The 25,392-nt window shown below is 39.2% G+C and overlaps 1 protein-coding gene across 2 annotated transcripts in view; it reads right to left on the bottom strand.

Annotated features, from left to right (window-relative positions):
- Window positions 1–124: 124 nt before the first annotated feature.
- LOC141800471 (F-actin-uncapping protein LRRC16A-like) overlaps window positions 125–25,392 on the bottom strand; it is a 73,369-nt gene continuing 48,101 nt past the window's right edge. The window contains exons 15-39 of one of the 2 annotated variants that reach the window (XM_074683012.1): window positions 24,760–24,836; window positions 21,968–22,072; window positions 21,566–21,635; window positions 19,489–19,570; window positions 19,247–19,346; window positions 18,814–18,868; window positions 14,914–15,086; window positions 14,177–14,245; window positions 11,989–12,082; window positions 11,710–11,808; window positions 11,411–11,539; window positions 11,150–11,281; window positions 10,787–10,962; window positions 10,603–10,690; window positions 10,238–10,378; window positions 9,611–9,628; window positions 8,410–8,476; window positions 8,046–8,266; window positions 7,804–7,913; window positions 7,453–7,674; window positions 7,155–7,365; window positions 5,077–5,113; window positions 4,614–4,892; window positions 3,734–3,862; window positions 125–3,245 (exon numbers count right to left, since the gene is read on the bottom strand). In XM_074683012.1, the coding sequence (XP_074539113.1) occupies window positions 3,067–3,245; window positions 3,734–3,862; window positions 4,614–4,892; window positions 5,077–5,113; window positions 7,155–7,365; window positions 7,453–7,674; window positions 7,804–7,913; window positions 8,046–8,266; window positions 8,410–8,476; window positions 9,611–9,628; window positions 10,238–10,378; window positions 10,603–10,690; window positions 10,787–10,962; window positions 11,150–11,281; window positions 11,411–11,539; window positions 11,710–11,808; window positions 11,989–12,082; window positions 14,177–14,245; window positions 14,914–15,086; window positions 18,814–18,868; window positions 19,247–19,346; window positions 19,489–19,570; window positions 21,566–21,635; window positions 21,968–22,072; window positions 24,760–24,836 (3,063 nt within the window). In that variant the 3' untranslated portion in view covers window positions 125–3,066. The remainder of the gene's footprint in view (window positions 3,246–3,733; window positions 3,863–4,613; window positions 4,893–5,076; window positions 5,114–7,154; window positions 7,366–7,452; window positions 7,675–7,803; window positions 7,914–8,045; window positions 8,267–8,409; window positions 8,477–9,610; window positions 9,629–10,237; window positions 10,379–10,602; window positions 10,691–10,786; window positions 10,963–11,149; window positions 11,282–11,410; window positions 11,540–11,709; window positions 11,809–11,988; window positions 12,083–14,176; window positions 14,246–14,913; window positions 15,087–18,813; window positions 18,869–19,246; window positions 19,347–19,488; window positions 19,571–21,565; window positions 21,636–21,967; window positions 22,073–24,759; window positions 24,837–25,392) is intronic. The other variant, XM_074683013.1, reaches the window with a different exon arrangement.

Genomic DNA, 25,392 nt, shown 5'->3' on the forward strand with positions numbered 1-25,392 from the left:
TATGTAGGTGCTGAAAAAGCAAAGACTACAGCAAATGTTCCACCTACTGGCTGTACTGTAACACTGCAGAAGACATGTGTCACAGCAGTTACAGAAGGAAACAGTGCACAGATTTGGAAGCCTGTAAAATTATTTTAATCAATATTAATATCTACATGAAGAAATGTCAAACACCAGCAGAATGTGTTGATCATGACAAAATGGAACAAATTATGAGAAACATGTCATTTGTTTCATTTTTTTTTTCCTGGCTCATGGAAAACAGTCGTGTTGCATCATGTTTCTTTTTTCATGTCTCATAATGACAGAAATAAAGTTGATTAAATAGAAAAACAAATTAATACATACAAAGAATTAAATTCTACATTTATGAACACAATGTACACGCGAGAGGAGAGAAGACAGAAAGTGAGACTTCACCTGCCGCAGTTTTTATTCCAAATAAGTTACAAACAAACCCCTAGTATAGTAGTGTACTTAGTACCAAAACAATATACACAGGATTTGCTGTCATCACATAGGCGTGTGATTAGTCACAGTGTGAATGTTACATGTGTGTATAATACACATACATATATACACACGCACACTCCTACGTGTATGAAAGCACATATATACATACAGTACAACTCACATCATGCAGTCACATACATACATGTAGACTCAGGAGTCTGGACTCAGGAGTCTGGACTGGTTAGTTTCACTTTCACCATTCCGTGCACCAACAGAGAGGAAGTGGACGCTCATTTTCAGGCTAAAACAGGAAGTCATGAGTCTTTTAAACATAGACAGAAACACAGCCAGCTGCTTCTGAAACCCCAGAGTGGAAGAAAACGGACCCAACCCAAATCTTTCCTGATGCAAAACAGCTAACAGAGTACAGCACCTAAGAGGAGTGTTTTTTTTCCTGCATCCTGGAGCTACTATCAAATCAAAATGAAGTCTAAATTCTGAGACTGAGACGACAAATCAAAGCAGTTGACATCAGACAAATTGACTTTGTACAGAAGAAAAGTGTTAGTCTTAAGCCATCATTAATGATCAGAGAGCAAAACACTGTTTTGTTTTTGTGTGTCATATAAAAAGATAATGATACTTTAGAAAAGGTGCACCAGTGAGACCTTTGGCCCTGACTTGAATCAGACTTATACAGTACAGGAAAGTTAAATTCAAGGTGTGCCCCTTCACACTGCAGGTGAAAAAGAGGGTTAGTGCAGATTTCAAGGTAATGTTGAAGCACTGACATCGACTACACAGTAAAAAGAGAATTCCACAGGTGATAATGTACTGAAATACTAGGCTGATGGGTGATCGAGCTGATCTTTTTTTTACAGTGATGATGGTATGACGGGGGAAGGTTTAGATTCTGTGTCCCTTGGTGAGAAAATCTTGTGTATGTCTTAAGTTTTTATCGTTTGAAAACTGTATTAACTGTACTTACATTACCCACTGTACACACAGAGAGGTACAGCATGTTCACGACAAGAGAAAATGATGCACTGGTTCAAAAAGTTTAGATCTAACACCAAGTAATCAATCTCAAATTCAAGAATAGTATTAGATTCTGTTTTAAGATTCGCAGCAATGTGAAAAGGGCACAACTTGCTCTTTTTAAAAAAACAAAAACAAACGAGAAACGAGGAGTTGGCCTGAGACCTGTGTTGTTGTATCACAATCAGCACCTGAAAATGCTACCCAAAAGTTAAAGCCACCCTCAGTTCACTTCCCCTCCAGGTCTTGTGTTTATATTTACGTCTCAGTTAATCTTTTTAATTTTTTAACAAATTTCTTGTTTTGCACAGAATGAAGGGAAAGTAGACTGAGTTAGAAAGCAATAAATCTGAGTCTGCTGACTGAGGAGGAGTGTTTGAAGGCTGGAGTTCCCTCAGTGTCCTGCTTTTACATTTACTGGATAATCCGTACACAAATTAATCCATGATCTGGGATCTGGTGAGCAGTTCAGTGTCTGTTACTGTAGCACACTCTCTCATCTTTTTTAACTATTACTTATAGATGTCAAACTGCCTGATTTCAATGTTTGGATCATGTTACATGTAACAGACTCCTTACCTCATGTGGCAGTGTGAGTAACATTGTCTGCACTTTAAAGGTTTCCTCAGATAAAAGTGTAAACACAGTGTGGGTTAACAGTGCTGAAGCCTTATTGATTGGTTATCAGTGAAGTTTACATGTACCACAGTCCTCTCAAAGCTACACTTCATATGGTCACTCCAACTCCCTCACACGCCGCCAAACTTCAGGCTCAGTATTCAGACCAGTTAGTCTCCTCACAGCAACCTGCTGTTTCACTGTTAGAAAGCTACATTGAGTGAGTGTGAGTGTGTGATTGGTGAAGGGCTGACAGTCTCAGCTGAACCTGTGTTTTCCTGAAAAGAAAAGAGGAATTGCATAACCGATTTCTTCTAGCTGAAGTCCAGAGAAAAGCTGCACATACTGAAAACAGTGAGTAGAAAAATCTCTACACATATATTGAGAAGGAAAAGAACGGGATCAATCTGATCTGAATCCACGTACAGTACAGTGATCCTGGTTTTACTGATCTGTGGTTTTGGTCCCTGGAAAACTAACAAGCTACTGAAACGTATGGCAACAAGACGTTAGATTTTTAAAGATTTTTAGATTTGCTCTCATATTTTCACAGTCTCTGTCTGTAGCACAAAAAGTCTGCTTTATCTGAAAAGCACTATGCCTCTTTAAAAAAAAACCCCTTTAACGCAAATCTAAACATTCAAATCCAGTTAATGTTTTCTGTTAGAGACATAATGTTTCACCTTACAGCAGGCATGTTACAAAAGGCTGTGTGTGAGAAGGAAGCTCTTAGGTTTGGTTTACTCTGTGGCATGTTATGAAATCAACGTTCATTTCTTACAGTGTATTTACCTGATACATCAGCTGATCTTTCTGCAAACCAAGCATGACTCGTACATTGTGGTCTGACAGGACAAACCTCCAGTAGAAATGAAGACATGCTGACAAGATCGACCTTTAGTTAATCTCAAAAAAAAAAAAAAAAAAAAATACATGAAGTTTGTTAACAAATTTATCTCATATCAAAATAAAGTCCTTTTCCGCCTCCTCCCCAGAGTCTGATGATTTTTTCTTCGCTGTCTTGTCTTTTTCTCGGTTTGGAGATTGGTCCTTGGTTTTGAGGGAGCTGTGATCCTCAGAGTTGGTACGAAAGAGACTGGGTCTCTGGACTGAGTCTGACACAGACCCTGCTCTCACTAAAAACAGGACAAAATAAAGAGGATTGAGAGGAGTTAAATGAGGAAAAGTGCTGTAATTGTTTGGTAAAGAAAAGCAGAAGAGAAGAAGATATAATGCTCATGAATAAATAAGATGTGATGCGTGATTAAAGGTACAGACATCTAAAAAGAGCCTGAGGGTGTTGCTAACACTGTCGCAAAAAATAGAAGAAATGATGGATTAAAACATAAGAGGAAAGAGAACAAACATTAAAAAGGATCTCCGAGCTGCCTGATCATTTGTTACATAACATATTGGTTTAAAGAGAAGAAAGAAGTGTGACCTGAATCTATCAGTGTCTCATATTATAAGTGTAGACAGACAGTCTGCCTCCACGAGAACAAAGCAAACATATAAATCCAAGCCTGAGTGAGTATGAGGGAAATTTGCTGTGGCTTCAGGTAACGAGCATAAAAAGGGCAGCTGAAAAAGAGTGCAGGGGAAATCTATTTATCAGCAGACCCACCATCCTGCGTGGTTTTGCTCGCTGTCTGTCCATCTTTGTCTTTTTCTGACTGCATCCTCTTCAGCGTGGGAGGAAGAGTTGATACTTTTGGAGACACGCTGCCACTGCTGGGGGAGTCTGGAGCCTCATCTGCAGATAAAATAACCCGGACACAAACTTAAAACACACAGTGTCCCATCTGATGTTCATCCATTTGTTAGATGTCATGCTCGAGCTTGTTAGTTTTCCATTTATCTGCTGGTTTCAGAGCCTTAAAGGAAAAAGACAGAAACCTGCTGAGCAACTGCAAAAATACTAATTACAGCATTAGCATCAAATAAAAGATTTTAATTCTTTTTTTAACCCTCAGATCTCTCAGATGGTTATTTTTTCTTTCTTTTGGACATGTAGGACTTTAACTCACCTCAGATCTTGCTGCCCAGCTATATCTCCTCATTGATAGCCTGTGTATGTGTGAGGGTGTGTGTATGTTTGTGTGTGCGGGTATATTTGTAGGGGTGGGAGGTTTGGGGTTTTTATGGTATTCCTTTGTTTCTTTCTTTTCTTGTATCTTTTTTCTGTTTGGCTTTGTTTTGTTTTGTTTTGTTTTTATCCACCGTGAGGCACTTTGTGTTGCTAAATTTAAGGAAAAGTGCCATAAATAACAAATAAAGTTAAAGTTATAGTTAAAGTTAAGGTTTCTGTCATCATCAGGACATTGTTTTATTTTGAGTGTGTTCACCTGCATAAAAATGGTTTTGAGTCTAATTCTTTACTGGCGTGCTCTCTGAAACATTAAAGCCCCATATCAGGCACTGCTGAAACTGCGTTACAGTTAAACTACAAGGGTAATATTAGCACATCTGAGTGAGAGTTAAAATGTTAAATGCTTTGACTCTACCTAAGCTCTTGGTGCTGCTGCTGCTGGTGCTCCTTGGTTTCTGGGGGATTGTGGGTCTTGCAGCCAGAGCAGGTTTTGCCCCTTGTGGCATCGGAGGTTTTGGACTCACTGGTCCACCAGGGGAAGATGAGGAGGATGTTGCCCTGAGACGAGGAGCTGGCTCAGGCTTAGTCTCGACACGAGGAGGGGTTTTCTCTGGAGATCCTGTTGGAGGGTCTGGTTTATTACCTGACCCACATGGAGGTCTGCTTTCTAAAGCAGTGGGCTGGGTGGACTTGGCTGTTGATGCATGAAACAAAAACAAACAGAAATCTATTTTAAAATTATGCCAAATAATAAGTGTCTACTTCATGAAGCTAGAGCCTCAATCAGGGACAGCTCGAGTCACACTTCATGACCAAGTGTGGGTCTAAATTAAGCATCAACAACTTTTTGTCTTTATTAAAACTAAAACAAAACTCACCTTTTGCATTGCTGTCAGGCCTGTCAGGGCTGGAAGACTGGTGGAGACACAGGGAAAACAATATAGATTTTAAGTATTTAAGTATAAAATCACCCTAAGATTAATAACTGAATAGCTCAAATCTTTTTTAAGGTAACATATCAAACATTTGACATCACAGAAACTACTTGGAAATAAAAAAAAATCCTTTTGAATAAATAGCTGGTACATTTCAGTCACTTTCTTTGTGTCAAGTTTTTATATAAACTAATTGTCTTATGTCACTTTATATACCTAAATTCTTAAACTTTAATTTATTTTATTTGTTGAATTTAGTTCATTGCAATTTGTTTTCACTTGCTCATATTGTAAGCTGCAATAAACTTATTTCCCTCTTGGATCAATAAATCTGTATCTTATCTTTTTTATACAAGTGATAGTGTTTGATATAGAATATATGCACAACATGCAAAACCACAGCTCACCAGAGGGGGGCGCTTTTGTGTTAGAAAACAAAAACACACAGGATAAAGATCACACTACAACTGTGTCCTTTTAAGACCTGCCTTGGAATAGCTGACCATTTCACCTCCACACAAAGACCTGAGAAGACACACACACACACACGAACACACACACCTGAAAAGTGGCCAGTATCAGCAGATGGCAGAAGAAGCTTTAGCGCCACTGATACAAGGTCAGAAAACCCCCTAATGCTTCAGACACCTTAAACCTCTTACTGCATGTTCACACACGCTCAAACACACACACCAACAGTTTCTATCCCAGTAACAAGACACTGAAATCTTGTAAAAACACAACCGCTGATGACAATACCAGGTCACACTTCACAGATTGACCAATGAACATAAATGCATTCAACAGTTTAATATGTTGCTTTTCTGACTCTGTTTTCTGTGGTATGCTGCCATACAAAGTCCTCTTTCACAAAAACTTCACGAAAAAAATGTAAGCTAATCAAGAAGAGAACTGATGATGTGTATGAACTGAGAGGACGGCATTTTGAGAAAGTGCATTTGATGAAATATTCCACACGCTTTTTTATCCTGCAGTGAGTCATGACAGAAAATTTGCATATCATCCCTCTTCTGTCCGTTTTCTGTTCATACTTTCATCTTTCCTCTGCGTTTCTCTCTACCCCTTCTTTCCTTACATCTTCTCCTCCTCCTCCCCACCTTGTCATCTTTGAGGAAACTGGGGGATGTTTGAGTTTGTACTTCAACATGTTGAGCGGTGCATCAACTGGCCTGGAGATATAAACAAGTCTCCCTGTCTGTTCATTCCTGTGTGTGTGAGATACTTCTAGCTGTGTTTTCTCCATGGCAGAACTGTTGAACATCAAACACTTGACAAGCTGAGAGCGAACACCTTTAATGCCTTGTGGCCAAAACCGAATCAATTTATCAGTATCAGAGTAAACATATATTTCACACTCCATCATGAATCCTTACATGTGTGGTTAGCATAAACTGAACATTTAAATCATTTTCAGTACTTTTTTCAACACAACACCTTGACTATACCAGATTGTTTTATATGAAAAAGCATATTCTTTACTCAGTATATTTCCTGTTTTTGTCCTGGATGAAAAAGTAAGTGTACCCTTCTGATCCAACTTTCCCAAATGTACAAATTAACTTTGTTTGTTTGTTTTTTTTCTATGAGAACAACTCTCTGATAATTTGTTTTTCATATTAAAATCTGATGTCTAAACTTAAATGTAATGTTTTTTGGCACTCTTCTTTCACGTCTGCTGGTTTTGTTTTGCAGGCACCTGAAGTGGTGCTTCGTGATAGAACAATTTCCACTCAAGATCCTCTTACCCTGAGCTTCTGACACTTGTAGCTCATCATCTGTTTTGACCTAAAGTACGCTTAAACGCTTCAAAGACGCTAGTTGCAAATTTGACCCCGGACTGAGCTTGAAACACAAACTAAAGGGGATAAATGCTGTACATTAGGACCTAGTGTTAAACTTGCAGGAGCAGGTTATTGTGTTTTTAATGTGATCAGATCCTGTCCTTTTAAGTTTTTCCCCTTTCTTGGAACCCCTAAGCTTACTTTGTTAAGCTTCCTAACCTTGTGAGCTCGCCTCTCCTGCTTGGCCTTCATTTCAGCCAGCAGGCCGCTTCCCATCATCTGCAGCCCTGGATACCGCCTGCCTCCCTGAGGGCTGCCCCGGCCGTCTGAAGTCTCCCAGGGCTCATCAATGGAGTCAGGCGTCCTCAGTTCCTCGGAGCGGTCAGAGCTGCTGCTGTAGTCTGTGGGCTGTGAGCGACTGGAGGCGTCTCTGCGGTGAACACGCAGGCTGTTAGAATCACCGGTTCAGTAAAAGTGAATCTGTTAATGACAATGCATTGCTCTGTAAGAGACGCACCTCGACTTTGGCTCAGGTGCTGGGCTCTTTGCGGCCACTTTTGGTGAGGAGGGTTCCTCTGGGATTGTAGAAGGTGGCATTGAAGTGGACGACAGAGGCGGCTGGTTTTTCTCAGACTTGTCTGATTTGTCGGACTTGGAGGAACGCTTGATGAGGTTGAGGAATCCTCCTTTACTTTTCTTCTTCTCTCCATCCTGAGATTCTGAACTCTTCAGGGAACGTCTGAGATGAAAAAGAAGAACAGAGATTAAAGAGAAAGGTTCAATAAACATTTGGAAAAACAAAGCTTTAACACATCTGTAGGGAAAAACATTGAATCCATCTTCTATAGAAAAGAAGCAAAATCATTACTTGGAATCCATCTTGGTGACTTTTGTAGAGAAGAACTCATCCACACCTTCATCCACCCTTCCCATGAGGCCATTCTGCTCCCCATCCTGAGACGGAGCCATGTTTATTTGCTGAAAGGTGAAATTAAAGAATGTCATACGGATAGTAACATGTGTTTAATGAAAATAAACCAAAGAAAGCCTCTCCTGATGACTGCCTGTGTTTTTTAACTAAACTTGAGCTTCCTCTGAAGTTTTACTCACAGGTACTTTGCTGGATTGCTTTTTTTTGTTTCGTTTGGGTCGCAGTTTGGTGAAATGCTGCAGCTTCTTTTCCTCTTCAGACGGCAGCTCCACCATCGCCCCTGGTGAACGTTGCTCCAGTTTCGGCGGGGTGTGAGATGGAGTGGGTGGAGTCCGAGAAGAGGTGTCCTCCACGTGGATAGGGACATCCTCCAGGGCCTTGTCCAGGTCAAACTCCATCTCTGCGGGATGTACAGGAAGTCTGAGGTTTGTAACTGATGGATATCTAATATGCATTAGCACTTCTATCTGTCAATAAGTCGGGTTTACATAGAGGATATTACCATGTTTAAAAATATAATAGAAAGTATGATAAACAGCTTACCAAAGGCACGAGACACAGGTCGAAGCATTCTGCTGTGGATGCTCTTCCTCTTGGATTTAGGAGTCATCTGAAAGAGGAGAAGATTATCATGAATGTTAATGACAGTAAGGTTTAACGCTAATAATTCAAAACGTTTTTTCCATTAAACTTCCATAACATTTAATACTGGCTGAACAGTTGACAGGCCATGATTTTCATGGAAAAAATCTGACTAAAACAGCTGACCAGCAAGAATCTAAATTTGTATCTGTTGGGTTAGAGCCTGTAGAACAAAGCATCTAATTTTATTTTGAATGTTGTAAATAATTATTCATCTGAAAATGAAAAGGAGAGACTAAATTTGGATTATGAAGGAACAAAATTGCAACTGTCTTGATCTGTTGGTTAAAGTTAAAACAGGAGCACCCTCAGACATGTTGTTAGGGATGGGTACCGAATTAGGTACTTTTATAGGTACCCACCAAATTCTGTCAAAAGTACCGAGTACTGATTCATGTAAAATCAAAAGGTACCATGATTAGGTACCTAAATGAATCCTTGTGACTGTGAGGGGGAGGAAGAGTAGGTGACTGTCCATGCTGGACATGAACACAGCATTGCAAGGTTACATATTGAAGAGTAAGTATGTTAAATAAAAAAAAAAACTATATTATTAAACAAATTAATATTTTTTGCTGCATAAACACATAAGGTACTGAAAATCAGTACCGTTGAGTACCGGTACCCATTTCCAGGTACCGGGCATTGGTACCATATCGTTTCAAATGTGAAAGGTACCCATCCCTACATGTTGTGTCTAATATTGCTGTGTAATCCACAGTATTTTGTTGTAATGACAAACATAGCAAAAGCAAATCAAATTTTCAGCAGATTTCATCCAGGTGTAAACATGAATAAAGTGCATTGGGTGGTGAAAAGCAGTGTAATATCAAGAAAACACAATATAGAATTTCCCACATTCTGTCATTTGAAATAGTACTGCATAAATAAACAATTTTGTCACCATTATACTCTCTTCTTACTAAAACTTTTTAATAATTCCAAAAATCAAAGTTGCAAATCAAAAAAGTGTGTGCTATGGAAAAGCTGCAGCAGAGGAGAGTACCACAGGCAGGTACAGTGAAGACAGGCAGAGGAACAGCCAGATGAAAAGATGACAGATGTAAAGAAGAGCAAAGAGACAGAGTCCTGGAGTACTCACACTGGTGCAGCACAAAGTCTCCATGAAGCAAAAGTGATAAGAGACGAAAGAAAAGAAGGAGAGAAGATTGAAGAGGGAGCAACACACAATAAGGTTCAGAGAAGACACAAATGAAAGAGATAGTTGAGAGGTAATGAACTCTACGGGCTCATTTAATGTCAAATCAAGAACAGGAGAGGTCAGTGAAACAAAGAGAAGATGGAACAGAAACAACCAGAGACAGAAGAACAAGCAGCTGCTAGAAATCAGAAGTCACATATATCGCCAGGTATTGATGCTTTTTCCGGCAAATCAACATAAAAATAAGCACACCTCATCTCAACCGCAATTTGAAAATAATGTGAACAACATTTTTTTCCTTCTATTTTCATCCTTTATGGGTTCACATTTTTTCAAAGCACTTCATTCTAGGAGAAATGTTAAGTACACATCATTCCCTTTAAATCACATATGAAGCCTGGTGCCATGGCTTGTAACTTATGTTACTGCTTAATTAACTGACTGTACTCAAGTCATAGAGAGCACCACTTCTTCTCAGAAGCCACTCTCAGCTACAGATACATGCTGAAATCTGACTGGCTGGGCTCTTTCTACTGTACACACATATGCAGGTGAACCTAAACCTACCATGCATGTCTCCAGGTCATCCAGCCTCTCAGCCTCCAGTATTTCAGTTGATGCTCGTTTGGGAATTTTCTCCTCTGGTACATCCAGGTCCACTGAATCCTGCTGCACCAAAGGGCGACCTCGCCGCACCAAATGATCAGCCTGAAAAAGGGATATCAAGAGATGAGAGAAGGGGGGGGGGGGGGGGGGGGGGGGGGGGGGGTTGTAATAGGTAAGAAAAATGGAAAGGTTTAAAAAAGGAAGTAAAAGAGTCGTCAGAAAGATCAACCCGTAATAAGCAGAAGACTTTTCTCCAAAAGATGAAACTACAGTTTAAAAGTTTTACATTACATAAAACATCACTTTCATGTTGGCCTGAGTCTTACCAAAGTTAGTTGTGAAGAGGAAAGAGCCTCCAAAATCTCATCCACAATGCGATCAGACAGGAAAGATGCTAAACTCAGCTTCACCTCACTGAGAAAGAGTCAATGAGAGAAGGAGAGGGTGAGGGATGGTCCAGCAGCAAAGCATCAGTCAGTGAAACGTCAAACCACACTTTTTAACACACACCTGATCTTATTGATGATGTCTACTCCAGTCTGCTCCAGGAGGGTTTTGGTCACAAAGCTCTTGGGCACGACCATTTTAGCTGAGCTGGCCTTCATGAGCTCAGAGCGAAGATTACTCCTCTTCATCACATGAGGACACAGAGACTCTGCAGCATCAACCATGGACTCTAACAGAGTCTGGAGGGGTGAAGATAGATAGTTGATCTGACTGGATTTAAAACTCAACCATAACTTAGTTTTATAATTTGTTGTTTTTTTAGCTGTCATGTGTGAGGAGCTTGTAGCAGGGACTTTAAAACTAATGTGTTAGTATTTTGTTGAATATAGTTCCCTGTAGTTCAACAAACCGTCTCTCCAACTGTACCTGCAGTTGTTGGTCCATCACAGTCGTCACCTCCCCGGCCATAGACTCCAGTTTCTCTTGGATGGGTCCTGCTGGTGAGCTGTTCACCTCCTCCCTGGCTGACGATCCCAGGTGGTACAGGTTAGGTAGAAGCTGAGAGACACAGAGGAGGACAAATAACCACATGAAAGACATTCAAAGCTTTAAGAAGACTGGTCCTGCTGATAAATCCGATCAGTTTTTACACACCAGTTGGGCTAATGTTAAGATGTGTCTCCTCACCGTTTTAGAGTTTCTGGCATCTTTGATGAGGTTCTCTGCTGCCCTGACATCCTCCAAGATGGCCTCTGTCTCTGAGTTCCTCAGGGAGTTTAGATGGTCCTGCACCTTCACACAAACCCTGTCAATCACCTGGGAGACAAAGACATGAAAAACTGAAATCCAAATCTAAAACTAACATGTTGATCAAATATTTGGCTAACATCATACAGTGTGATACAGACTTTCCTTCACACTAAGCTAAGATTATTTTAAATGTTGTATGTTTCTTTATTTTTTCTTTTCAAAGTAGTATAACTCACCTGTTGTGTCGTTGTTGTCACAATGCCTTGTTGCAGTCGATATGCCTGCTCCTGCAGGTATTTTCTGGTTTCATGGTTCCTGTACAGATAATTCTCTATCTGTGATGTAGAAACAAACATCCATCATCATGTTATTTTATAAAAGAGATGACTGTATTCATCAAGTTTTATTTTGTTTGATTTAGCCTTTAGATTTGGAATGCAACAGGATTTATATGCCACGAAAACACTGTAAAAGCAGCTGTAAACAGGAGAAACTGAAACAACTTTTGAAGTTACCCTTAGCAAGGCGTCTTCAGTTTTCTCTGGGCTGGCCTTCAAAGCCTGTGAAGCATCGATGATGGGGATGGGCATGAAACGAATGGTGAAATTCCTAATGGGCACACAGCCAGACATGTTAATATATTATACCATTATTATACCATGTACATTAAAGAGAAAGGAAAGAAAGCAGATATTTGTGATGTTCATGACTTTAAAATCAACAGACATCAGCATTTGCAAAACAGTATTCGACTTAACCCTCTCATGGCAGACGTAGCAAATTTGCAACCGCTAATTGCTAGTTACCTAATTACTCCACATCCACATTTACTGAGCCTTTTTTCCTCAGAAACACCACTGCAGAACTTAGCTGTGCATTAGCAACAAACAGTTTCCCACTACCCCACCAATTGGCAGAGCTGTGTCATTTCCAACATGGCTGCCTCCTTGGTTTCACAGGAACAGATTTTCAAGGCATCAATTTCATGTAAGCTTCACTACCAACCTCCATTAATTTAAAACCAAAACTGCATAAGATGAATCCTGAATATATACAAATACAATACATGCCAATGAGTAGATTTTATCTCCTTTGAGTTTGTCCCCAGGGTTGGCTTTATTTCAATGTTGCAACATCCCAGAATGCATTGCATGTGAAGGTCTCTCAAAAAAAGTCAAAATTGTATATAACTACCCCAAATGATTTTTCTGATTTTTTCTATTACTAAAGCTTAATTTGAGCCTGAGGGGGTTAAGATGAGAGAAATAAATAAAAACAGCTGAGGTTAAAAAATGAGCACAAGAACAACTTTACAATGGTGTAAGCATTAGACTTGGCTCCACCCTCTGCATTGGCAACAGAGCAATGAACTGACACCATTACAGAGTTTACTGACCTTGAAATAGGGTTCACCACACAGTGTTAAAAATCATTCTATCTATATTAAATTGGAGATGAGTAGGGAATAAGATGAAGATGAGAAAGCGAGTAAAATGTAGGTGCAGTAATGTGGAAAGGAGCACACATACTGACAAAAACGTTTTTCAACCTTAAAGTTTTCCTCAGATAGACCTGACATCTTAATAAAACACAAGCACACACACACGTGGGAAGCACCATGCAGCAACACGGGGCAATAACTAATGAAAACCTGACTTCTGTATGAACTCAGCTGCTTTCATCTCTCAGCCTCACAGATCTGCTGTTCAAACAGCCCAGGCATCCTTCAGCTTCCCTTAAACTCCCCCTCCATCGACAGACTTAGTGTGGACTCTTCTAATTTCTTACAGCAGAACAGCCTGAAACATTCTTTAAATTACTGCTTCAATAAATTACTATTTACTTACAATTATAACGCAGTTTATTGATCCACATCAATATGCCAACAAGTTTATGCAATGTCATGTCTTTTTAATGTAGAGTATGTCTGTAATGTTTAAGAAGCCTTTACACTGCTCTGTATCGCACTGGTGAATGCAGGAGACTTTGTTTTTTCTCTGCTCATACAGAAATTCCCCCTTGCACGCATTACCTGGAAGTAAAGTTTGAGAAAACATCTTAAGATTGAAACGTCAAACCTTATCCAAAGCATCCTAGCAAAGGAGGGACAGGAGTAATCGACCGAGACGAGTTAGAGCGCACTCACACAAAGACAAACACGCAGCAGCACCGCTGTACAGACTAAAGATCAGGAGAAAAGCAAAAAAGAGAAAATTGTCATTTCAATAATGCATTACAGAGACTCAGAGGGGAATTGGAAAGATGCTGCTAGGAGGACACGACGAACAGACAGAGGAGATGAGAGGGACGAGAGTTGTCTCTATAGATGAGTCCCGGATTTGGTGAGAAACACACAGTTTTATACCGACACAGAATGTTGAAAGCTGAGATCCACAAACAGGATCAACAGACGCCTAAAAACATTATCAGCCTCAAACTGCACTTCTTGCCTTTTCTGCTGTCTCCCATCTTTCCTCTGCCGCTGTTCTTTGTTGTTTTATTCCCTGTGTTTATCACTGCCTGGCTTCCTTCCTCTCATCCTCTCTACTTCTCTTCCTCTGTAAACACACCTGAAGGTTTCCTCCTGCTCAGCCCTGAGCCAACATCTGGGTTGCCACAGCGTACCGTTCATTCATCTGTTGAGCAGTGTGTCATCAACTTAGTCACTTAGACACACAGTTATCTACAGAAAAAAACACTTACTTCTCCAGAGCAGCTGCTACATCCTGGAGACCCTGAGGGCTGGTGTTGTTTTTATCCCAAATCACAGTCCTGCTCAGAGAAAAACACAAAGTGTGACACAAGCAAATTAGAACTGAGGATCATCCATAACAAGAAGATACAAGTCATACAAACTAACCTAACCTCTTTTAATGATCTTCAAATTATTTTTTTTAGCTTAAACTTCCACCTCTAAGTCTTTCTAAATTATTAGAAGTGCAAGTATATCTATTCCCTCTCACTGCCTTATTTGGTATTATGCCACAGGCTGTGCATCTAAATAACTCTAAGGATAATATGCTAGTCTTCTGTACTTTGATGGCCATGCACCTTATACTGTTTCAGTAGAAAGACCCTCTTCTTCTTAAATATTCTCACTAGATTAAAGAGATTACACAGTGTGTTAAGATTGAGAAAGTAAGAAACTCTCTTGAAGGGGTCTGCCTTAAGAATTAATGTAACCTGGAAGCCTTTCTTGATGTGTGTTGAGAAGTTAGGAGTGGAGAGTACAATCCCATAACTTATTGTACTTCTTTCTGTGTTAGCAAGTGCTAATGTAGGATGACTGACTAATACAGCAAATTATCTGTCCAGTGGGCAGGTTAATGGGTGGGTCTCTCTTTAATGGTTTTTTATATATTTTTTTCCATGTGCTTCTTTTTTTGAAAATTGCAAAAATTTTAATAAAGAGACCTTAATTAAAAAAAAAATACACTGACCTGAGTTTGGAGTTGATCTGAAGCGCCTTGGCCAGCATCTTGGCTCCCATGTCCCCCATGGCATTTCCACTGATGTCTAACCTGGTGAGTGACGAGTTGCTGCCGAGGGCATTCAGCACGATGGTCAGGTCACTCTTGAGTCGGGAGTCTGCGAGGGACAGAGAGGTGAGGGGCTGGGGAGGTCGGAAAGAGGGAGAGGGTAGAGCAAAGGTGAGTTTAAAAAAGAGTTTCAGTCCTAAGAACAAATCTTGAAAACAGCTTTGATTCAATTATCTGTTACACTGGCTGCATTTTCATGGAGAAACAGGAAAGTCTTTGTTTTATCTTCTGTCAGCACATTGAGTAGGGTTAAGTAGAGACAGAACTGATGATCTGCACATGATCAGCAGATTGATGGGGAATTCATTATCAGGATAAGATGTACAATAGCAGGTTGTGACAATCTTTCATTGTCCCCTGAAGTGCCTCTGTCTGTAAGCCTTCAAAATACTCCCAGAACACCACACAGCAGTTTTATTTGATAGAGAAATAAATCAGACCTGATATAGAAGGTTTCACTGTTTTGGTCCCTGTCTTTGAATTCAAGACTTGTTTTTTGTTATTAAATTGTGTATGTATGTACGCACGCGTGTGTATATGAACATATATATGTTTATTATTTATGATTAGCTAAAGGGGTGAGAGCTAACAAGCCATGCTTCTACTCACTCTATTCTTTTCCAACATGTGATTTACTTTTGTTCTTTTCCTTTGTTTTATTAGTATTTGGCTTCCTTAATTCTAATTTATATATTACCTCGTGTAAACAATAAGTTGGAAGTGGGAAGTTCTGTATTGCATATTGGAAGTAAATTAATAAATAAAATATATATATATATATATATATATATATATATATATATATATATATATATATATATATATATATATATATATATATATATATATATATATATATATATATATATATATATATATATACATATATATATATATATATATATATATATATATATATATATATATATATATATATATATATATATATATATATATATAATTTATTTTTTTAATTAATGTTTGTTTCTTTCATTCACTCAACCTTTGGCACTGCTACAGGATGATAGGGGCATGCACTGCAGCTCCAGACACTGCAATGCCCCTTATTTTTTCCATGTAATATATTTTATGATGCTTCAATTTAAACCATCTGTCAACCAAGACTGTCAAGTACAGATCTGTATTTTCTTATAAATACTTTATCTGAAATAGCTTCTTCTTTTAGTATGGAAAGCAGAAGTAGTATAACTCCGGGTTCATCCAGAAGCTGGTGACTCAAAAGGCCAAACCCAGATTAAACATTCATTAGGGGATCAAGCAAACTTGATAGAGATCAAAATGTCAGATATTATCATTCCAATCTCCACCGGGCAAAATGAAAAATTCAGCACTGGATCAAGTGGGTTTTAGTGATATGAGCCTGATATGAGGGTTTACAAATGTCCAGCAGTGCCTGGTACAGCTGAGCTGCTCTATGACGCGTGTCAGGCAGTTTTCACAAAACGTGCTGAGGCAATGAGGAGCTGCTGACTGGAAAACAAAAAAGAAAAAGGGAAATTTTGCAAATTTTGCATACCCTACTGGAAGATTGTTAAGTTATAACCACTAAGTATTTGAGGGGGATGAGAAATCCTGAAATGAAATGCTTGTCTTGACTTGTCAGGCCAACGTGGCTTGTATTCAGTCACAAAACTTCTTCTTTGTTTTACTAGAAAAACAACAGAAAAACTTTTTAGTTTTGAGTTTTTGCAGTGAGAAGAGGAAAAAAAAAAAAGAAATCTAAAGATCAAACCTGGTGTTTATGACTTTGTCTGCTCCACCATGAAAGGAAGGGTCAACATAGGTAGGACTGATGCGTGATTTATGAAATTAAAGAGCATTCGCTTAGTTTTTCAAGGGGTGAGGTTAAACTGAGATTACTTTGAGTATTTATGTTTGAACGTTTGAATGTTTACTGATGAGTGTGGGGAGGGGTAGCATCAACGTGGGTGTAAAGGCAGGGAATTATTTTTTAATGTCCTGTCTGAAGATGCAGAGAGAATTATTTACTGCCTGCATGTGCTCCTGTTCGGCACAGAGCAGACATTAAACATGCAAATTTGAATAGGCACACGTTTATGGGCCAAGGACACAAGAGCTTATTTTTTCTCTACCGGTATAAAGCTGAAACAAGATCCCTATATCTCAGTTCCTGCACATATTTATACAGCCCTGAAAAATAAACAAAAATCATCTGCTTGAAATATTCTAACCAGCACAGAAACCAAGAATACTAATTTTATCTGGCTGCAAAAATAGTCGTAGAAAAAGAGAAGTCAACAGCATCTATTTGTAACCATGTCCTCCCCCTCTCCGTGGCTAAAACAAATGACTTTCACCAGCTCAGGCTGTCCGCCCTTATTAATCACTCCAATTAAAACATTATTGCTCTGGGTGCACATTCACATCTTGTTTAATAAAACCAAGAAAATGAGAAACTGTGACCCTACACATGCAAATAAAAGTGACCTCATAACAGAGACAAATGATTTCCATCAAAGCTATCTCCATAAAATGATGAGGTGGGTTTAATATTCAGATGATACTTTGTTCACTTTACCCAACATTTCCCTCTTTCTAAGTCTGCTACAGCTTGACTGAGAAGGAAACTCAGGTTTTGCTCAAACACTTGAAGAGTTAATGTTGGCGACATTGAGTCAGATATAATATTTTTTAGACTGTTATTTTAAAAATCTATGATCCGTGGTCACAGCTTCATTTTGCAACAGATAAGCAAGCATGTATATCTTTCTCCCTAAAGCAGATCTTTTTTAATGAAGCAGATGTTTGCTGTCTCACTAATTAAACACAGTTTGTTTATCTGTTTACAGACTAGAAGCCAAAAGGTATCTCAGATCTACAAGCCTGGAACCAAGCCAGGACACAGAAACACAACAGGCTCAATGTGCCACCAGCAGGTGTGTAATTGTTCTCACTGTGAGTGTATGAGTTTTCTATTGTGTCAAACCCAAATATGTTGGCTACACACCTTTCTTACTAAAATGCACACCAAGACCAGCTCTGGAAATATATGAAATAGCAACATTCAGGTGAATATTTTATCCCCTATGACCAAACACAACCCTACATCACAGCTTCTGTAATAAAAAATACAAGTTGTCATTTACAATGCTCCATATTTGTGGTCCTCCATCCTTCCTGAGCCACGTTTGACCTCCCACCTTTACCCTCTTTCCAGCTTCCATTCATCAATGTTCTCCCCCCTTTTTCTCTCTCTTTGTATCCCACCTGCACAGCCAGATAACCAGCTGATATACAGCATCTTACACACACAGCCACAGCCTGCAACCAGTCCAGCACAGAGCAGCTCCAACCATCAATCTTATACATCTGACAATGTGGGAGGTAAAAAAAAAAAGGGCAGGCACTGGGGTAAAATTTGTTACAGCTCACATGATGGAGAGAGGGACAAAATAAATGACACGGATCAGGGGACAAGAGATAGCCAGAAGCTAGAGGAGAAAGTCATTAATGTAACCCTGATGTAAATAGAAACTGAAGTAACAGCTATATCGCTGCTGATCATTAGCAGACATTCGTACAATTACAGCAGTTTATCCAACTTTACACCCTCAAGTCTTTAAGAAGCTGAGCAAAATGAAGTAAGTGTTTCAGCATGTGTCATACACCACATGGCTTCAGTTAAAGCTGATACTTTATAGATCACTGTGGGGAATTTCTCTCACACCAGCATATAATGGAAAGGTTAGAGGTCAGGTGTGAGCAGCTGGTAGAGTTTAGGTGATTTGCACACACAGTGAAGTTCAATCAAAAACTCACCGACTCTTCTTCCTGAATCATGTGGACAAGGCTGTCCAACACTGGGGCGAGGTTTCTGAGTCGAGAAGAGAAAACAGAGTAAAACTTAAATTATCATTATGACAACCATCTTTAAATGCACAACAACACTGAAGACTAAAACAACACAACAAAGGAAAATAGAAAGGACATGAAGTGTCTAAATGTGTCCAACTTCTACTGCTTTTCTAGCTTTGGTCACTCTGATCCCTTGTTCCCTTAAGTGTGTGGTGCCACGTGGCAATTGTTGGATTCATCATGTGTTGGCGTCCGTAGTCTTTGGCTAACCCCAATAGACAAAGATTAGTCACACTTATCCACAACCAAACCAAACCCAGGCCTAACCACCAAGGTTTCTGTCACAGCCACATTCTGTACACGTCAGCTGTGCAGTCTTTTCCTCCTGTGACCTTACTTTGACTTGATGTTGTTGAAGTTTTTTCCCAGAGAGAGGTGTCTGATGGATCGGTTCTTGGCCAGCCACACCAGCAGAGTGGACAGATCCGAGTCCAAGCCTGGATGTAGAGATATAGTTTTAAAACATTTAGGTTCATTTATGTAAATACATGCAGATATAGATTTAGAGTTTGATTTTGGACAAGGTTGTCAAATTTTGGTGAGTGTGAGCTACAATAAGCATGGAAGCTGCCACCTCACCGTTGTCAGAAATGTCCAGACTGGAAATGTTCGGGATCTCTGCGATACAACCTTCAAGAATCTGAGAACCTCCTGACCGCAACTGAAAGCAGAGGAGCAGATTTTGCGAACATGAAGCTGAACATATTAACACAACTAGACTGTAAGTAGAAACAGTAATTTTCAAAATGCTCCAGATACTGTGTGAAATAAGTGATTAGCATCTGGAAGTACACCAGAGAGAAAAAATAAGTAAAGTCCTCTCTAACAGAAATCAATTATTCATCCACACTATAAGCCAACAAGTTGCACTGCTTATAGATATACTGCTAATTTGTGTTTTCAAACAGCAAAGAAAACTTTTTGCATGGTTAGTTACATTAATGTAGCCAAAAATTGTGTGGTAACCGCAAAAAATGTGAGGTCAGCTAGAAATAGAAAAATGTCAGCAGGTCTGAATTTTTTTACACTGCAAAACCCCAACATGAAAAGACGTCTGATGTATTCAAGGCTCTAGTCTATGGGTTCTGCCATCCATATCCAAATTTTAACCACACTTAAATTAGATCTTTCCTCAGAATCTGAAGATAAAACAGTTTCATTTAAATATCATCAAGTAGGAAATATTGTTTGAAACATCCCTTAATATACGCAGTTACTCAGCACGGATACTAAAACATGTACACATGGAAGATGGTTTTAAAAAACTAACGCAGTAATGGAAATTTTTAAATAATGAAAGTTACAAACAGATTATTTATAATATTTGCAAGTGAATGTTTTCATTTCATGACATTTTGATAGAAAAATGGAAACCCTCCCCCAGGAGAAAAGGATCAGCAGCAAATAAAAGTATCAGCCAAAAACAGACATGCAAACCCAAATGATGAGGCATGAGATGTTAATTATTAAGAGTGAGCTCAGTGGTACTTACACAATGGCCAAGCTAACAGAAGCATTAGAGTGAGAGAAAAGCATGTCAAAGCCAGCAATTACCAGCAACAAAACATGCAGATGCTTAATGATCATACTTTCATTCTCACACGTTTGCACAAACACACTTGAAGGAGACCAACACAGAGTTTATTTTGTGAACTGTCAGCCTATTCAGTGCACAGTCTCAGGCTGCCTCCACCAAACGGCTCATTAAGGCTTCAAAAAGAGGACAGAACGCATCATTTCCTCCTGCAGCTCCAGTTTGGGAGGATTTCCATGGAGGCCTGAATTGCATTTCCTGTGTAATTTGTGTTTGTGTGTTATCTTTGGCAGTCCCATTCAATCTGCAGCAAGCCGTCATCTGCTGTTCATGCAGGGGGAGGAGATGAAGGCAGGCAAGGTGCTGATGTGAGTGTGTTTTGGTGTGTGTGAGGATGAGAATTGTGATGAAACAATTAGAGACAGAGACTAACCCCACCACTTCCCCCGACTCAAGTATTTGACTCCCCCCTTCCACCCCCACGTGCTGTCTGCCAAGTACTCCATTAGACAGCCTCTTAATGGTGTCACTGGGCTGTCAAATGGTTTTGGAGTGGATCCTAAAAAGCTGATTGTATTGGACAAGTTTAACTTCAAAGCTATCAACACCACGCTTCACCAATCAGCAACTGATGAGAGTTGTTATATGAATGCAACAAATACTAGAAAAACAGGGGAAACAGATGCATATAATGAAGAAAATAAAGCAGATACGTCCAAAAGATGAACTTGAGGTTCTCTTTTCATTACTTATAATGTGATTCATTTCAGAAGCACTGCACTGAAAACCCTCAGAACACTCTTTCAACAGATTAACTCACATCATCATTAGTTTTAATGTGCCGCTCTTTTAATTCAACCACAGCCAGGGGAGCCAAGTCTCTGATTTGTGTTTAGGGCTTCCTCTCAGCAGTTGTTTCATCAAAATTTAAGTATGTAAGTAAATATTAAAAGGATTTATCACAAAGTGCATAAAAAATCCCAGTGTGCTCGCTTTGAACACACCTTGACAGGTGTGACTGCAGTGCAAATCTGGAGATGTTTTGATGAGGACATTAAGTATGCATGAAGACTTTCTTTAAATGAATGACTGAAACTTTACAGACACAAGTCTTAGTCTTACCTCACAGCAGCTGAGGTCCACAGACACGTCCTTCAGATTGAGATTACTAGCCAGGCCAAGTAGAAGAGCTCTAAAACAATGTTGTTATAGATGACGAATTAGAGATAAATAGGTTTAAAAATGACAACATCAAGCTTGTACAAAAACATCAAATAATGAATAGAAAATATGTCTAAACGTGTAAGCTGACATGTAATAACTGTTTTTTTTTTTTTCTAAGGTTTCAAGGTTTTGGAATAAAGTTTAGCAGATCATAACTCCTTTTCACTCTACTTCAAGGTCTAAAAGCTCAAAGTGGGGGTAATGGTCTTCATAGAGGGACAAAATGTGCAGTCACAGAGAATGTGGGGCAGAAGGAGCAGCTCCTCAGACACATTAAAAGTGAATGAGTTATTCTCTCACTTGAGGGCCTCTGGCGGCAGCTTGGTTCCTGACACGTTGATTGAGCTGAGAGACATGGCACTGCTGAAGAAGTGCTTGAATGATGGAGGCACCTCTTTGCCTTTCCTACAAAAAGGAAGGGGATAAAATCAAAAAAAAGTTTTCTTTGACAAAAACTTTCAGAGTCATATTTCAGTTTTTCTTTCATGAAATTTCTTCATCTGACCTGAAATACAGTCCAAAGTTAAGTTTTATAAACATTTCCCATCCATGCTCTTAACACTAGAAGTCCCACAGCCCAGCCATTTGGCTTTTCTACCTTCCATGCCCAAGGGGCAGCCAAGTGGCTGGATTAGTCTGGAATCAACATCTCTACTTTAGGTGTGAACAGCCATCTGATCACCATTGTTTTGTAAATGAGGCAATTACTTTCTCCTGAACTACTGAAAAAGGGAAAGATGTTGCTATGCCTTCACCTGAATAAACCAATGTGTTGTAATGTTATGAGAGAGAGGTAGAGGTTTAGAACTAGTATAAAATGTTAATGACTTCATTTTATGTTCAACAAGCTATAATTACTCCACTTTTGTGATCACGACAGAAAGTTATTTTCCCCTCCCTTCTCAGTATGAGGTCAACACAGTTTATGATTTTTATTTCTTGCTGAGATTTATTGCTGATGCACAGGTTGAGTACATGAACTATCATGGGCCATGAGTGAGCTTTTTATCCACCTTGGGTCCCTAGTTTAGTCATCGGTCACAGCCACACCCACCCTTCCACCATACATCCAGCTGGCCTGCTTTTACATTTTCCATCCATCTTTCTAACTATTTCTTTTCTTATTTTATTGTTTTTACCAGGATTTTCTGTGTTTCTCAGGAGTAAATGTCAAATATGGGTAGATGAAGATAAACTTTATCCAGGCTACTCAAGGCACCCCATGTCAACTTTGCATGCTTGAGACTCAACTCTCTGTTATAGTTAAAAAAAACACTGGATCATTTTCTTTTAATATGCATGTCTTCAAAGTTAGATCTTTGGGTGGCACCTGTGTGTGTGTGTGTGTGTGTGCGTGTGTGTGTGTGTGTGTGTGTGTGTGTGTGTGTGTGTGTGTGTGTGTGTGTGTGTGTGTGTGTGTGTGTGTGTGTGTGCATTTGTGAAATGTGAACCAACAGTTATACAAGCAGATATATTGTCAAAAAAAAAATAGCAGCCATTCAAACAGTGGACCTGACGGGAGCTTGTGACAGAGGCAGTCAGTTCAGTTTAGGTTTCCTTTATGTAGCAGCTTAGAGTGCTCACAGTCGCACAAAAGGCTGCATGCACATAATCAAAGTTCTATCAAGAAGAATATAGAGATAGTATAGCTATAAAAAAAAAAAACTTCAAAATAAATATAGTAAACTTAAACTAAACTGTCAACAGCTGTTTTGGACAGGGGAACTCTAATACGGGTTATGGAAGAAATATTTTTTCTAATTATATCAGAGATATTTACAGCTACACTTGCCTCACACTCCCATCAGCCCGATGCAAAAAGTTTCAGTAGATGTTGGAAGCTTCGAGGCTCTTTTCAGGCACACCCCTCCCCCCTGATCATGTATCACATCTGTGGACTGCCAATCTGTCAGGTAAAGGCTGCATTTGCAAAACAATGGTGGCTAATTGAAGGTCGTTCAGTTGTACATTCTAACTGAGCAGCCATTTGGCTGTCCTCTGGGCATTGCAGCAGGGGTAAGAAAACCCTGGGACTTCTAGTGTTAATGCTTGTGGCTTACCCATCTTTTCTTGGAGGGGGTTGATGTCAACAGAATAAGTTTTACCTCGGACCACAATTTTTTTTATTTTTTTTTAATCTTAGACAAATAAAGAGCTGAGAGTGATACATAAAAAAGGGAGAATCACTCAAAGTCTTAGGTGAAAGCCCTTCCTATCCATGACACATTAAACCCCTCCAACCCCCCCATGACGCCCTCAACTCCCAGGAGACAGACTGGAACAAGAGATAATGGTGGGAAGAAAACTCCTCCTACAGCCCATCTGTTACACTCAAAGTATAAACACACACTAAAGCAGATGCACACTTTATCAGTAACACACACACTCATATCAGAACACACTCAAACTGTGTATTTGTTGAGTCAACGACAAGCGTTTCCATACTTTTCATCAAATTTTGATCATGAAGCTTTTCTGTAATGTCACTTTGTCACCAGCAGGGGTCACACGACAGCACACAGACTGAGTTTGACTGAATACATCTTCAGCAAAATGTCACATCAGGTAAAATCTGTCTTTATATAGAAAAAATATACACATATATATATATATATCCCAGGTCCCCTTAAACTGTATAGTGGCGTTGAGATATAGCCTTTTATCCACTACATGCAGGATCACGTACACATTATCCTTTTGATTTTTTCCAACTATAAACAGGTTCAAACACATACTAACAGTAATTTCATCAAGACCTTGACTTTACAACAACAAGCTGTTTATATTAAATAATAACTTACTTCATTGTTGTTTTATGTCTTTAAAATGCAGTTACTAATGTTTCCATTTATCATTGAAAATCTGTTCTGCTGTATCCATGAGCAACCCAAATTGAAGATGTGCTCTTGGATGATAAAACCATAGACAAATGGCTATTTCTACTGGTAATTTTCTATTGTCCATGTATTACGTTATTCTTCCTGCTGTACTTGGGAAACCCTGCAAACCTACTCATGTTTTAAAAACCCTGGAAGAAACATCAGGAATTTCATTTTTCATCCGCTAAAAGTCAGCAGAGATTTTTTTTTTACCTGTGAGGGAAGACACTCTTTGACACATTAAGAACAGAGAGGTGCTGGACTGAACCTCGCAGCAGAGCTGAACAAACCTGAAAGAAAAAAATAAACAGCATCATAACACCAGTTCTGCATCAACTGCATTGAGGATCCCTTTTCTTTTATTTTTTCTAAAAAATAAATGAATAAAAATAAAGCTTGAAAAAGAACACTGATATGAAGCAGATAAGCTTGAGATAACTCTTTTCCTAATCACTTCCTAAACACTCTGATATACAGAAAGCAATGTGATTCTGTTGTGTTCAAATGTATTTGTATTTGGTTGGACTAGAAAGACAATATGATTCAGGAACAAATCAATATTTCTTGTGAGAAGCTGACAGCTGGCTACATCACAGACTAATCAATAAGATGTATTTGGCTCTTGCACCACCATCAATACATCACATACAGTACACTGAATACTGCACCCGCAGAAAACAGCCACGCAGACTGAGCGGCTGAGTAAAATTGAATTACTTTGCCGCAACACATATATTAATGTCAAGCACTTCATTTTACATTGCAGTTCATAATGAGGTACAACTCTAATGCATGTTGTTTGTTTACAGTGAGTGGTTCCCTGAGCTTGTAGGGCCTGTTTCATTT

This window comes from Halichoeres trimaculatus, unplaced genomic scaffold (genome assembly GCF_033239565.1).
Source record: "Halichoeres trimaculatus isolate MK-OKI-2021-1 unplaced genomic scaffold, fHalTri1.1 fHalTri1_scaffold_12, whole genome shotgun sequence".
NCBI classification, from domain to species: Eukaryota; Metazoa; Chordata; class Actinopteri; order Labriformes; family Labridae; genus Halichoeres; species Halichoeres trimaculatus.